Here is a 12,839-nt window from a genome sequence, read left to right as displayed (position 1 = left end):
GATTTTATCATAGAGCCCCCTGAATTTCACGTTTTGTTTTGATATTCTATCATCTGAGTCCCCATGGTTTTGCGATTTTTCAATTAATGGAGCTCTGTGACTGATTAGTGAATCCAGAATGCCTGTAGTTAAATAATTTATAATTCCATTAGTAAAATTTAATTTATCATGAAAAGAATATAATTCGAAAATACCTGTAGTCAAAAAATTTTATCAGTGAAATTTAATTCATCAACAATTAAGATATTCCATTAATACGCCTATCAGTGACGGACCCAAACACTTAAATTAGGGGGGCTTATTTCAAAAAAATTATTTAACTTGGAGTGCTTTTTTTTTTTAATATTCACTTAAATACATTTTAAGTCTCATAAACTCAAATTTCATTACTTTCTTTTAAATTCTAAATAACAATAGTAATAAACTATTTATTTTAAATGCGTGAAAGTATTATTTTTCTAAGTAGTTTTTACAAAATATTTTAAAAAAATAATGTGACTATTGAAATTTAAATCAAAAGTTTAAAACCATTAAATAACACTTTTATCATTGAACTATAAGTTTTTTGTTACATGAGAAATGTGTCTAAATTTTTTTTTTATTGAACTTTTTTTTAAAATTTTGAGATACATTTAAAAGAAAAATTAATAACTCAGAAACAACCAAAAACCCCTCATAGGCCTTAATTTGGTCCGACCATGATGCCTAGCCCCCCACTTCAATAATGTTATTGGTGCATCGGTTCTGCTCTTCTCAATATGTAACACAAATAAACCGGTGCAAGTGGTGTGGACCACGGTAGCGTTATACCATAAAATAGGCCACTCCCTCTTTGTAATATGCGTGCACAATCGTGACTCAAAACGCTCGCTTGCTCTCCCATTTCTTGTCTAAAGCTTGGGCTCTCATTTCTTTTATCAAAATTCGCCCTTTATTGCCACTCGGCCAAAGCCGAGTGGTGAGAGTTGCTGCTCTCCAACTTGGAGAGCAGCAGTTCGAACCCCCACAATGTATTATGGGGGTCTTCTTTCCTCAAGTCAATTTGAGTGAAGTCAGTCTGCTTCCTTACCCAAGTGTGAGGAGTAGACATCCCTCGAATATTTGAGAGGGTTAAAATCTGGGTAGCGCTCCATTAGTATTGATGTATGTTGGTCCCAGTTATAGTCTGATTTGTAAATATCAGTTATATTCTCATGTAATATGAGTTGTAATTTGAGCAATAGTCTCATGTAATAAAAAAAAAAATTCACCCTTTATTAATTTTAATTCCCACATTTTCATTATTTAACAAATTGCTTAATCAAAACTAGAATGCTTCCTACATGGGTTCATAATAGATTAATATTTTCATCACATTTATAATTTTAAATTTTTTTGAGCTTCTCATTTTAAGCATCAGAATTCAAAAATACATAAAATAGAACCAATAATCACCAAACTCAAATCGAATGGATCGATTTGATTGGATCCTCCAGGTTTTTTGTCCATTTATTCGTAGATTACTTGTGAAAATTTATCATACACACAATTGATCGAAGATTAATTATTTCTTCTATCAATAACATTCATTATTATATAAAAAGATTTTAAAAAAAAATCAAAATGTTGTTGATTGTTTGAGAGTGCGTGGGCCGGGGCTCCAACGGTTCTCACCAAATTGAAAGAATCTTCTGGAACATCGCGACCCTTCTAATATAGCTAAACCCTAAGCTCCTCAAGTCCTCTCGCAGCTTCTACTTGTTGGTACCTTATCCGAAACAATTTCCCTCAGCAGACCCTTTACTCCGTTTGGTTGATTGTTCGAAATGGCTTCTGCTAACGCCCTTTCTTCGGCTTCCATTCTTTGCTCTCCCAAACAGGTACGCTGATATTTTTCATTGCTTCAGCTAGAAATTTGCTGTTTTTCACATTTTTAGTTGTTGTTTATTTGTTTTTCTATCTGCAGGGGAGCTTGAGGAGGAGAGGAAATCAGAATCAGGGTCAGAGAGTAAATTACAGGAGATTCGCTGTTAGAGCGTCTGCCAAAGATATTGCTTTTGACCAGAGGTCCAGGGCCGCAATGCAGGCCGGCATCGATAAGCTTTCCGATGCTGTTGGCCTTACTCTTGGTCCAAGAGGTATTAGCCTCTTAATCCCTTTGAACGCTTGAATCATTGAAACTTGAAAAAAATCTCTCCGTAAAGTATGGTAATCTGGTTTCTATTGGTGTGTGATAATTAGAACGTTGCCAAAATGGTGAGTTGATATCAGTAGTTAATCATTGTCTGTATTTGACTAAATACTGAGAGACTTCCCTGCGATTGCCAATCTGGGTGATTTTGAAATTTGTCTGAAACCAAACAGGGGAGGTGGTAGTCCTGTACTTATGCCAATGTATTAAATGAGTTGTTGACGCTTATGTGTATTTTTAATGAATGTATATTAACTTGTTTATGCTCTGCATAATTAGTAATGTGGATTAAGGAACTACAGAGGGTCAATTGATATTTATGTTTGGCATCTTGAAGGGAGAAATGTTGTTCTGGATGAATTTGGGAGTCCGAAAGTGGTTAATGATGGAGTAACAATAGCCCGAGCTATTGAGCTCGCAGATCCCATGGAAAATGCTGGTGCTGCTCTTATTAGGGAGGTTGGCCCAATCCTGATGAATCTTCAATTATTTTCCCTTAGTAATAGTTCATACAATGACATTTTTATGTTCGTAACACATGGTTGATGATATGTATTGACTGTGGGATGCAGGTTGCAAGCAAAACCAATGACTCTGCTGGTGATGGAACAACAACTGCATCAGTTCTTGCACGAGAAATAATTAAACTAGGACTCCTGAGTGTCACGTCTGGTGCAAATCCTGTCTCCTTGAAGAGAGGGATTGATAAAACTGTACATGGGTTGGTAGAAGAGTTGGAGAAGAGGGCCAGGCCTATCGAAGGTCGTGATGATATCAAAGGTATTTGGCTGTCTTGTGTCATAATCATTGTATTTCTGCAATTATGGTCCTTTCTTCTTGTATTTACTGTGTTTCCTTTGCTCTTTTGTCTAGCTGTTGCTACCATCTCTGCTGGGAATGATGACCTGATTGGGACAATGATCGCCGATGCAATTGACAAGGTTGGTCCTGATGGCGTCTTGTCAATCGAGTCATCATCATCATTTGAGACTACTGTTGAAGTTGAGGAAGGAATGGAGGTATGTATCTTTCTTCCCTGGGGGGTCCTCTTATTCTGTGGTTGGTCTTGATTCTTAAGTAATGATCCTCTCTTGTTCTTTGCAATCTTTTTAATTTCCAGATTGACAGGGGTTACATCTCTCCTCAGTTTGTCACAAACCCTGAGAAATTAATTGTTGAATTTGAGAATGCTAGAGTGCTGGTCACGGATCAAAAAATTTCTGCAATAAAGGATATAATTCCCTTGTTAGAGAAGACCACACAATTGAGAGCACCATTGCTTATAATTGCTGAGGATGTCACAGGAGAGGCTTTGGCTACATTAGTCGTCAACAAGCTCAGGGGCATCCTTAATGTTGCTGCCATTAAAGCTCCTGGTTTTGGCGAAAGAAGAAAAGCTCTCCTTCAAGATATTGCCATTGTGACTGGTATGCAGCTGCCTACCTTTAAAGTGAAATTTACTTCTTTTATCTTTTCCTTATTTTGATTGTTTGATGACTGGTTAAAATGGTTTTCTAATTTAGCAACAATAAGTGGAAGGATGAATTATTGTTTAGGCATATGATACACTTTGAGAATTGGGGTTAGGAAGTGGTTTTCCAAAAATTATGTGAAGTTTGACTTTCTCGATGACTACAGCTGTTGGGTGGTTCTGGTCCAAATTCTGAGCCTTGACTTATTCATGGTTGTTCTCGTGTATTTTACTTTAGGAATTCCTTGATGACACAATGTTTGATGTTTAGCGGTGCCCACTAGAGCTACATCCTGGTTTTAAACTGTGGGAGGGCTGACAAATTTTTTTCCTTTATGAATTTCATTTGTTTTTGTTTTACATTTGTATTCCTTACTTGGACTAATCTTCTGTGTTCTTTCTCTTTTCTTTAGGAGCTGAGTTTCAAGCTGGAGACCTGGGCTTGCTTATTGAAAACACTTCAGTTGAGCAGCTAGGTACAGCTAGAAAGGTGACCATCAGAAAGGACTCCACTACCATTATTGCTGATGCTGCATCAAAGGATGAAATACAAGCTAGAATTGCACAGCTGAAAAAGGAGTTGGCTGAGACGGATTCTGTTTATGACTCAGAGAAACTTGCTGAGAGAATTGCTAAATTGTCTGGCGGGGTTGCTGTTATTAAAGTTGGAGCTGCCACAGAAACTGAGCTTGAGGACCGTAAACTCCGTATTGAAGATGCCAAGAATGCAACTTTTGCAGCCATAGAGGAAGGTATTGTTCCTGGTGGTGGTGCTGCTCTGGTTCATCTGTCTGATCATGTTCCTGCTATCAAGGACAAGCTTGAAGATGCAGATGAGCGATTAGGTGCTGACATTGTGCAGAAGGTAACATCTTTAATGAATAAGCATTTCTATTTGATTTTGATTTTCCACCATTGATGATCCTTTTTATTGTACTGATTCAATATATTTGCACCTAGGCACTGGTAGCACCTGCATCACTGATAGCTCACAATGCTGGAGTTGAAGGTGAGGTTGTTGTGGAGAAGGTGAAAGATAGTGAATGGACGACTGGTTACAATGCAATGACAGACAAGTATGAGAACATGCTTCAGGCTGGAGTTATTGATCCTGCAAAGGTGACAAGATGTGCATTGCAGAATGCGGCTTCAGTTGCAGGAATGGTCCTGACCACTCAGGCTATTGTCGTGGAGAAGCCAAAGCCCAAAACTCCGGTAGCCGCTCCGCCACAAGGTCTTATGGTGTAATCTCTAGGACTCTCCAGATTTAGTTAGGAGTTTTATAGATGAAAGAGTGGTTTTATTGCGGTGAACTGAAAAAGACAAGTTTTACTTAATTGATATAAAATCGTGTCTTTTTTGTACGGAATTATGGGATTATTGCTGTAAAATGTTGTCTGCTCTTCACCGTCTTGAGATGCAGCGGTGAAAATTTATTTTTGGTTATGGGCACTTGATCCCAATTCTGGTAAGTAGTTATTAATTATTGAACGGTCCAACAAATAATGACATAAACATTAAGAAAACAAGGATTCTGCTAAATTGAAACCATAAGTGTATCTTCTTGATTGTTGACATCCATTACTGCAACTGTCGTCTACTAAAAATTTTCACTAACAGAAGAATGACCATTGGATCGGGCAGCGGCAGTAACAGTAATAAAATAATAGCTAGACAGCAGGTACTGCGGAGTGCCACACTAAAACTCTTGGCAGTTTCAACAACGAACGCAATAAAATTCTTTCTTGTAAAACCTATTATAGTTGCTTTCCCATTGTATTCTTGTTTCTCAATCCCCTTCAACCTCTGCTCCAATATTTCAAGCCTTCTAGCTGGAGTTGGCAGCCGTGAGTTAACCAAGCTATATATAAATGTCGTTGAAATCAGAAGTTATACCAACTGGCCCAGAGAGTTTCACCTTCGGACGTTACAATATATCAAACAGCTCAGGATATGAAATTCAGATATGTTTTTTGCAAGATGCAGTTGCAGTAGACACAGCGTGGCAAACTAACAACAGTTTGTTCAGATATCTCCCTTACCTCACTGCCCAAATAGCTATAATGATAACAAATAGTAAATAAAAATTAAGACAGTGGCTCTTGTAGCATCCAAGACTCGAGAGTTTCTTATGAATATGCTCAATGTTTATAGGACAAGTGGCTTTCTTATCGCAGGCTATGGACAACATATTGATGCTTGTAATGGTGTTTATAACATTGTTTATGACGGCATTGGTTGGGCCAATTTTCTTCTTTATAAGAAAATCCGCAAGGCTATTGAGGCAGTATGAAGGACAATACAAAGAAGTAATCCAGAGACAGAGCTTCGACTTCTCACTTGCATTCACTCAACAAGAAACCTCTCAGGAATCATCAACCTCTTCAAAGTCTCCAACGCCACAAGAAAATCCCCACACTGCATCTTCGCGCCTCCGCTATGGTGATCGTCCACGAGGTGCGCAAGACTGCTTCTTCTGGCACCATAAACAACCTAACTCGCGAGAAAGCAGAGTCAGAGCAAATCATCAACCCCTTCAAGGACTTCGAATCCGAAAACGATGCAGTCACTGTCCATCCGCTCACAGTCGTTTCACCTTACGCACCATGCACGAAGACGTCTTCAACCTCGCTGAGGAAAAGCAGGTGGCCATGATCTTGTTACCATATCACAAACAGCTAGCTGCCGATGGCGGGTTACAAGACGGAATCACTCACTAAAAGAAGTAAACAAGAACATATTGGTCAATTCACCCTGCTCCGTTGGGATACTAGTTGATCGAGGGCTAAGATCGTCAATTCGCTCGGATTCAGTAAACAGGCCGGAGCTCCGTTTCGCGATGCTATTCATCGGCGGGTCTGACGATCAAGAGGCTTTAAGCTATGCATGGAAAATGGCGGGAACACATGGGGTCATCTTAAGTGTTATACGGTTTTTGGCTAGCAAAGAAGCTGAGCAGAGTATAATGCCGGAAGTTGAAAAGGACGAGGAGGGGATTTTGACGGCGGCAACTGAAATGGAAAGGGCGAGAGAGTATGATGATGAGTTTATGAACGAGTTCAGGTTCAAGACGATGTGTGCTGAGTCGATAATTTACTATGAGAAACTAGTGAACGGAAGTGATGAAGTGGTAGAATGTATTGCGACCAAGTACAATATCTTTGATCTTTACATTGTTGGACGTGGGGAACGGGCGAAGTCGCCAATAACGATGGCATTATCGGAGTGGAGTAGTGATAGTCCGGAACTAGGCCTGATCGGGGAAACGTTGGTGTCGTCTCAGTTCACGGCACAGGCTTCAGTTTGGTGGTGCAACAAGCTACCGTTGTTGGGTTGAGGACAGGGTCTAGCCGTCATAAAGGGAAATTTAGACGAAAGAATTGGGCATATCACCCATTCTAAATCCTGATTATGAAGCCTTTGTACATAGTAATTAACACTAAGCTTAATGTCTACTACCTAGAACAAGTGAAGATTAAATAATTAATCATGGTATGATTTGTGATGACAAATTGTTAAGTTTGAATTTTGTTTTATAGAATTAATTGGCTATAATCAGTCCATTCATTATTCTACATGTTTCCACGCTAGGATTTTTTTATTTTTTTTATTTTATCTTCTCTAATCTTGTAGATCGATGAAGATGTATGAAGAAGAGAGATGACTTCTCCATTCTTTTTTATTTTTTTATTCACGCTTTATTAAATTATTTATTTTCAATCAATTTTCATCTCTTTGAATTAGGATCTAATTCAACAATTTGATCTTGGAGGAAAAAAAATTAAATTAAAATATTTTTAAAGATCGTGTTATGTGTGCACTTACAATAATAGTTAAGATTCAATCACATATTGTTATCAAAGAATTATTAATCACAAGCATTGTAAATACGTCTCAACAAGATCAAATTATAAGAAGAGTGTGAACAGCCATAAAAATAAAACACTATGTGACGACCTTGGCAATGGAGTTGTTTCCAAATCCTCCCGTTATGTTGCAGCTTCCTATTATCTTCTTACATATTTTAACCCGATGATTCACTTCAAGCTCCTCTAATTAATCAGCCTGTACGAAACTATAAGCAGCAACCGCAACAACGTTGATAGCAACACGGCTGGGCGACATACTATATATAATGACACCAGATATCAAATCAAAGTATGTTATATTCAAAATGCAACCGTCAATTGGAGACTGCATATGGCAAATTCGGAACCCAATGATCGTTTACCTATCATACTTTGTCATGCAACTCGGTTGCATGATATTGCTAACTCCATAACTCGCATTGTCAAGCTTATCCTTAAGCCTCTTCAGCAGCCACATTTCACCTCCAAAGTTCTTATAAGTCCTAAGTAATATATACACACATATATATATATGAAACAATAATTAGGATCCTCTAGCTGATATATAAATAATTAACATTTAATTTGTTTTTCATATAGACTGGTATTATTCTTGGGCCTACATTATTTGGGACTACACAATTACAAGGAGTGTTGTTCCGAGCAAATAGGTGATAGAGACATTTTCGAACTTAGGGCTAACTTAGTACATGTTCTTGGTGGGACTAGAGATGGATTTATTAGGTACAACACATTGGAAAGTAGCCATTGAGCAATGTCATTGCCAAAGTTATAATTCCATTCGATGTAGGGTTAGGCTTATATGCATTACCCGTGTTAGGCTCTAAAATCGATGACACTCGAGAGCAGTGTCACGAGGGCACTGTTTGTAAGTAAACTTAAACACGATCTTCATATGTAAATATAGTACAACATGCACATAAGATCAAGAGCGGAAATTTAAGATCAAACCTCCAGCCATTAATATATTTTGCAACTTGATATTTGGTTCTCCTGAGCCTTTTGTAATCTTTTTTTTTTTATGGTGTAGTATGTAAATAAGATTACATACGTCAAGGACCAATACCATTTTTTCACTATTTTATTTTACATCATATTTCTATCAAAGATGAAAAGGTGTGAAGTTATCAAAGTCGCTGATACATGGCAATGCTTTCAGAACACGGCACATTTTTACTTAAGGAAATGTTGGACCAAAACGTTGTAAACATACTTGCAAGACACGTTTTCTATAGCCACATGGTCAACACTATTTCTAGGCTATAACTCGATCAATCTAAGGTAGATCTAGAAAGAATTTTGTCAGGTGTCAAGCTTCTTCACACATATTTTAGTAGAATCATATTGACTACTGCCCTCATCAGCGATATTAGCGCTTATATTGTTCTTATTGTGGGCAAAACCTTGTGAGGCCAAGGAGAGTTGATAAAAGAAGAAAAGATATACACAATGGCAATGTCAACAATGATGTTTTTGTTAATGTGCAGGTTTTTGCTTTGTCCAGGCGTTATTTGGATTATAAAACAAGCCAATAAAAAAATGATACAATTTCGGCGAAACGTATATATATTTCATTCTCACAGTTGTGGTTGTATGTAGGATTATTACAGAAGCTTGCGGCTCGTATTCAATGATTAGTGGGTTCATGTTAGGGATTATATTTATAGACGGAGAGCTTGCTGTTATAATTATAGAAAGAGTTGAAGAGTTTGTCAATGGAATCATGTTGCTTTCTTTCCTTTTGCGAACCAATTTTCGTAATATACATGGAAAAACTAATGGGTGGATATTGGCTCTGCTTACGGTTTTCGCTGCCTCTGCTAAAATTGTAAGCACTGTATTTGTCTCTGCATACTATGCCATGTCAACGCGAGATAGCTTGGCCCTTGGAGGCCTAATGATCATGACGTTTTTGGCCGGTCCAATCTTCTTCTTAATGAGCAAGACCAGAAAGCGTTGTAATATATACAAGGTGAGGAGCATATAATGAAGTAATCTGGACTCACAACTCTGAATCCTGTTGTGCATTCATACATCTAGAAATGTCTCTGCCATCATCAACTTAATCAAATTTTCTAATCCCACAAAAAATTCCAGATCTATGTCTTCACCACTAGCCGCGTTGAGCTCACAGGACACGCCGCCACTGCCATGCTAATAGTGAATGACTTACACAAAAGTACTAGTACAGACGACAGCATAACCCGCTAAATGGCCAACAATGTCACAGTGAATAACCTTACAGACGTGTCATCTTATGCTACGATGCGTGAAGACATCTTGAATCTTTCATAGAACAATCATGTTGCCATGATTTTGGTCCCGTTTCATAAGCGTTCCTCTACGAATGGAGAGTTATTACAAAGAGACAATCATTCAATAAGAAGAGTGAAAAAACATTTACTGGTGAACCCACCTCGTTCTATTGGCATTCTCATTGAACAAGGGCTAAGATCGTCGTCGTCGTCGTTATGACATCACCTCTATCTTGTTGTGTTGGCGGTGATAATGATCAGGAGGCATTAACTGACACAAAGAGAATGACAAACTCATTAGATGTTGCTTTAAATGTGATTCGTTTTCGTCCTAGTAAATTAGACGCCATGTTAAAGCAGGATGGAGATCAGGGCAACAACAAAAAAGATGGGATTCTGAAAATAATTGCGGAGACTAAAAAGGAAAGAGAGCTTGAGGATGATTTAATAAACGAATTTAGATTCAGGTCAATGTGTGATCATTCTGTAACTTATCATGAGAAGCTACTAACAATGGAGGTGAAACTGTTGAGTCAATTGATTGAATTTACAACAACGAAGATGGGATCTGACAGAAATGGCAGGGATTGAAAATGAAAGAGAGCTTGATGGTGATTTTATTGACAAATTTAGATTTAGGTTAATGTGTGATCAGTTTGTACATTGTTGGGCATAGCCAAGGGGTTAAGTCGCCACTGACCATGGGATTATCAGAGTGGAGTGACTATCCTGAGCTGGGACCTGTTGGAGAGACATTGATTGAATTGATAGTGCATGCATTAGTTTTGTGCTGCAATAATGTGCTTGTGGTGACAAAGCAAAAATTAATAGGCAGAAGAAATGAGCATCCCCAATTTTGAATCATGATTATGAATCCTTTGTAAATGGTAATAACAACAGTTATAATGATTGATTGATTGATGACCATCAAGATAATTAGAAGTCATGTCGATCACATTATGGAAAATGCTAAACGTCGGGAAGGCTGAGAAAACCTGAGAGAAACAGCAGCTTGTGCTGCCGTTTCGTTCTCTCACCTCCCCCCCACGTGACTAAGAGAAATTTGTTGAGAAATTTGTCCCCCACGTGAAAAAACACTCCCTTTCAATTCCTTTTCCTTCTTCGCTTTCACAGCTCCTTTCCAGCACTCCCTTTCAACTCCTTTTCCTTTCTATTTTCAACTCCTTTTCCAGCACTCCCATATGAACTCCAACTCCTTTTCATTTTGTTCACTCCAGCAGCAACTCCCTTCGTCTCAGCCTTCCCGACATTACAGCAGCCTCGTCTCCGTCTGTCTCCCCAGCTTCGTCTCCATCTTTTCTCGCATTGAGTTTAATAATAAGGGTATTTTGAGGTATTTTTCAAAATATAAGGATTAAACAGATATTTAAGTTAAAATATAAGGACTAAACGAGTATTTACCTAAATTTTTAACGTACATTTACAAAATATACAAAATTTATTATCTAACATCTATTAATAAATTGGAAACTAATTGAAGAAAGTATTTTTGCCCTTTTGTATCAAAACTATTCTTTTGAAGAAATAATTTAATTGAAAACGAAATTCTCTTCCATTTGTGCGTGCATAGTTTGAATATATTATGGAATATCATATTCCAGTTTCCACAATTACATAATCGATGTCTAATGGTCTACGGTAGCTTACATTGCCAATTACCGTAGAATCAATTACATTGCCAATTGATTCTACGGTAGCTTCGTTGATTGATAGGGATAACGTATGGAAAGATGAAGAGACAATGCAGCATTTCAGACCAGAAGATGCGAAGATGATCTTAAAAATTCATCTTCCGAGAACCCCGCAAGCTGATCAGATTATATGGCACTATGATAAGCTGGGGAACTACTCAGTGAAGAGTGGTTATCAAATAGCATTAAGGTTAAAATTCCCAGACTCCCCCTGCAGCTCAGAGAATTCTCAAACTGTATGGAGTGTAATATGGAAGCTTGACTTGCCAGAAAAAGTGAAGATCTTAATATGGCGAGAATCAAAGAATTTCCTACTCACAGTTGTTAATTTATGGAAGAAAAAAATTATCCAAGATCCTTGGTGTCATAGATGTGGGAAACAAGAAGAATTAGTTAATCACGCCCCTTTCAGTTGTAAGAAATCAATCAAAATGTGGAGGCTTACACCATTTGATAAGGATGCTTACGATCTGGCATCACAGGATTTGCTGAGTGGATTACATCAACTAGCAGGAAGAAGAACCAAGGCTGAAATGGAATTGGTAGTAGCTCGTTGCTAGACAGCTTGGTATGCAAGGAATATCCAGCTCTCTAAAAATAAGAATGAAAATCCCCAATTGTCAGTGGCTACAGTAGAAGCCATAGTTGAGTCATACAGAAGAACCAAAATACCTCCTATGCAGCAAAGTCTAAGACAAGTAGCCGAAAATATTTTAATTTTTTAATTAACCCCATTAAATTTATTAAAATAGTCACTATAAAATATAAACCCCATAAAATTTAAACTTTTACTTTAAAAAAATATAAAAACATATATTTTAATTAAAAATAATGATAGCTCACTACTCAAAATATTTTCTATTCTAAAAAATATGGTTAATTCTTTCAGTTTATATAATAATAGTAGAACGAACATTTTCAATAACAAAACTCATGAGGAATCATCTTTAGAATCGGATGGGATAAATGATAGTTTGATTGTTTATATAGGAAATAATAAATTTAATAATATTGATAACGAGTCTATTGCATAACATTTTTAAACTATAAAAATGTGTAGAGACTAATTATAAATATTTTATATATTCAAAATTTTAATTTTTTATATTTTACTATTATCTAATTTAGCCCCCGATAAATTATTTTTCTAGATCCGCCATTGAATGTAGCAGTGAGAGTAGAACAGGAGATTGTTGGGTTGGGAATTGTGATTCGAAACTCAGATGGGAATGTTGTAGCAGCTGGAATGAAGAGATCAATTTACACTGGTGATGTGTCGTTTGCAGAGGCCGAAGCAGCCCATTTGGGAACTAGAAGTGGCAGAAACCAATGGGCACAACTCAATGATAAAGGAAACCGACT

General features: G+C 37.4%; 1 protein-coding gene and 1 pseudogene across 1 annotated transcript; both read left to right on the top strand.

Annotated features, from left to right (window-relative positions):
* The first annotated feature begins 1,621 nt into the window (after nucleotides 1-1,621).
* Nucleotides 1,622-5,127, top strand: LOC18035530 (ruBisCO large subunit-binding protein subunit alpha). The gene is made up of 8 exons (XM_006424453.2): nucleotides 1,622-1,859; nucleotides 1,946-2,117; nucleotides 2,508-2,629; nucleotides 2,743-2,950; nucleotides 3,044-3,189; nucleotides 3,291-3,597; nucleotides 4,055-4,506; nucleotides 4,602-5,127. The coding sequence occupies exons 1-8, from the start codon at nucleotides 1,806-1,808 to the stop codon at nucleotides 4,887-4,889; spliced, it is 1,749 nt and encodes a 582-aa protein (XP_006424516.1). The 5' UTR covers nucleotides 1,622-1,805; the 3' UTR covers nucleotides 4,890-5,127.
* Nucleotides 5,128-5,512: 385 nt separating this feature from the next.
* On the top strand, nucleotides 5,513-6,978 carry LOC112096471 (annotated as a pseudogene).
* The last annotated feature ends 5,861 nt before the right edge of the window (nucleotides 6,979-12,839 follow it).

This window comes from Citrus clementina, unplaced genomic scaffold (genome assembly GCF_000493195.1).
Source record: "Citrus clementina cultivar Clemenules unplaced genomic scaffold, Citrus_clementina_v1.0 scaffold_8, whole genome shotgun sequence".
Taxonomy (NCBI): Eukaryota; Viridiplantae; Streptophyta; class Magnoliopsida; order Sapindales; family Rutaceae; genus Citrus; species Citrus x clementina.
Note: the sequence above shows the minus strand (reverse complement) of the source record. Positions and strands in the feature narration are given on the sequence as shown.

What these genes read in the sequence shown, in the direction of transcription:
- LOC18035530 (XM_006424453.2), top strand. Translation starts at nt 1,806, where the DNA reads ATGGCTTCTGCTAACGCCCTTTCTTCGGCTTCCATTCTTTGCTCTCCC. An exon ending in GTGCTGCTCTTATTAGGGAG is followed by an intron (nt 2,630 to 2,742) that starts GTTGGCCCAATC and finishes TGTGGGATGCAG; the next exon opens with GTTGCAAGCAAAACCAATGA. An exon ending in AGGTCGTGATGATATCAAAG is followed by an intron (nt 2,951 to 3,043) that starts GTATTTGGCTGT and finishes TCTTTTGTCTAG; the next exon opens with CTGTTGCTACCATCTCTGCT.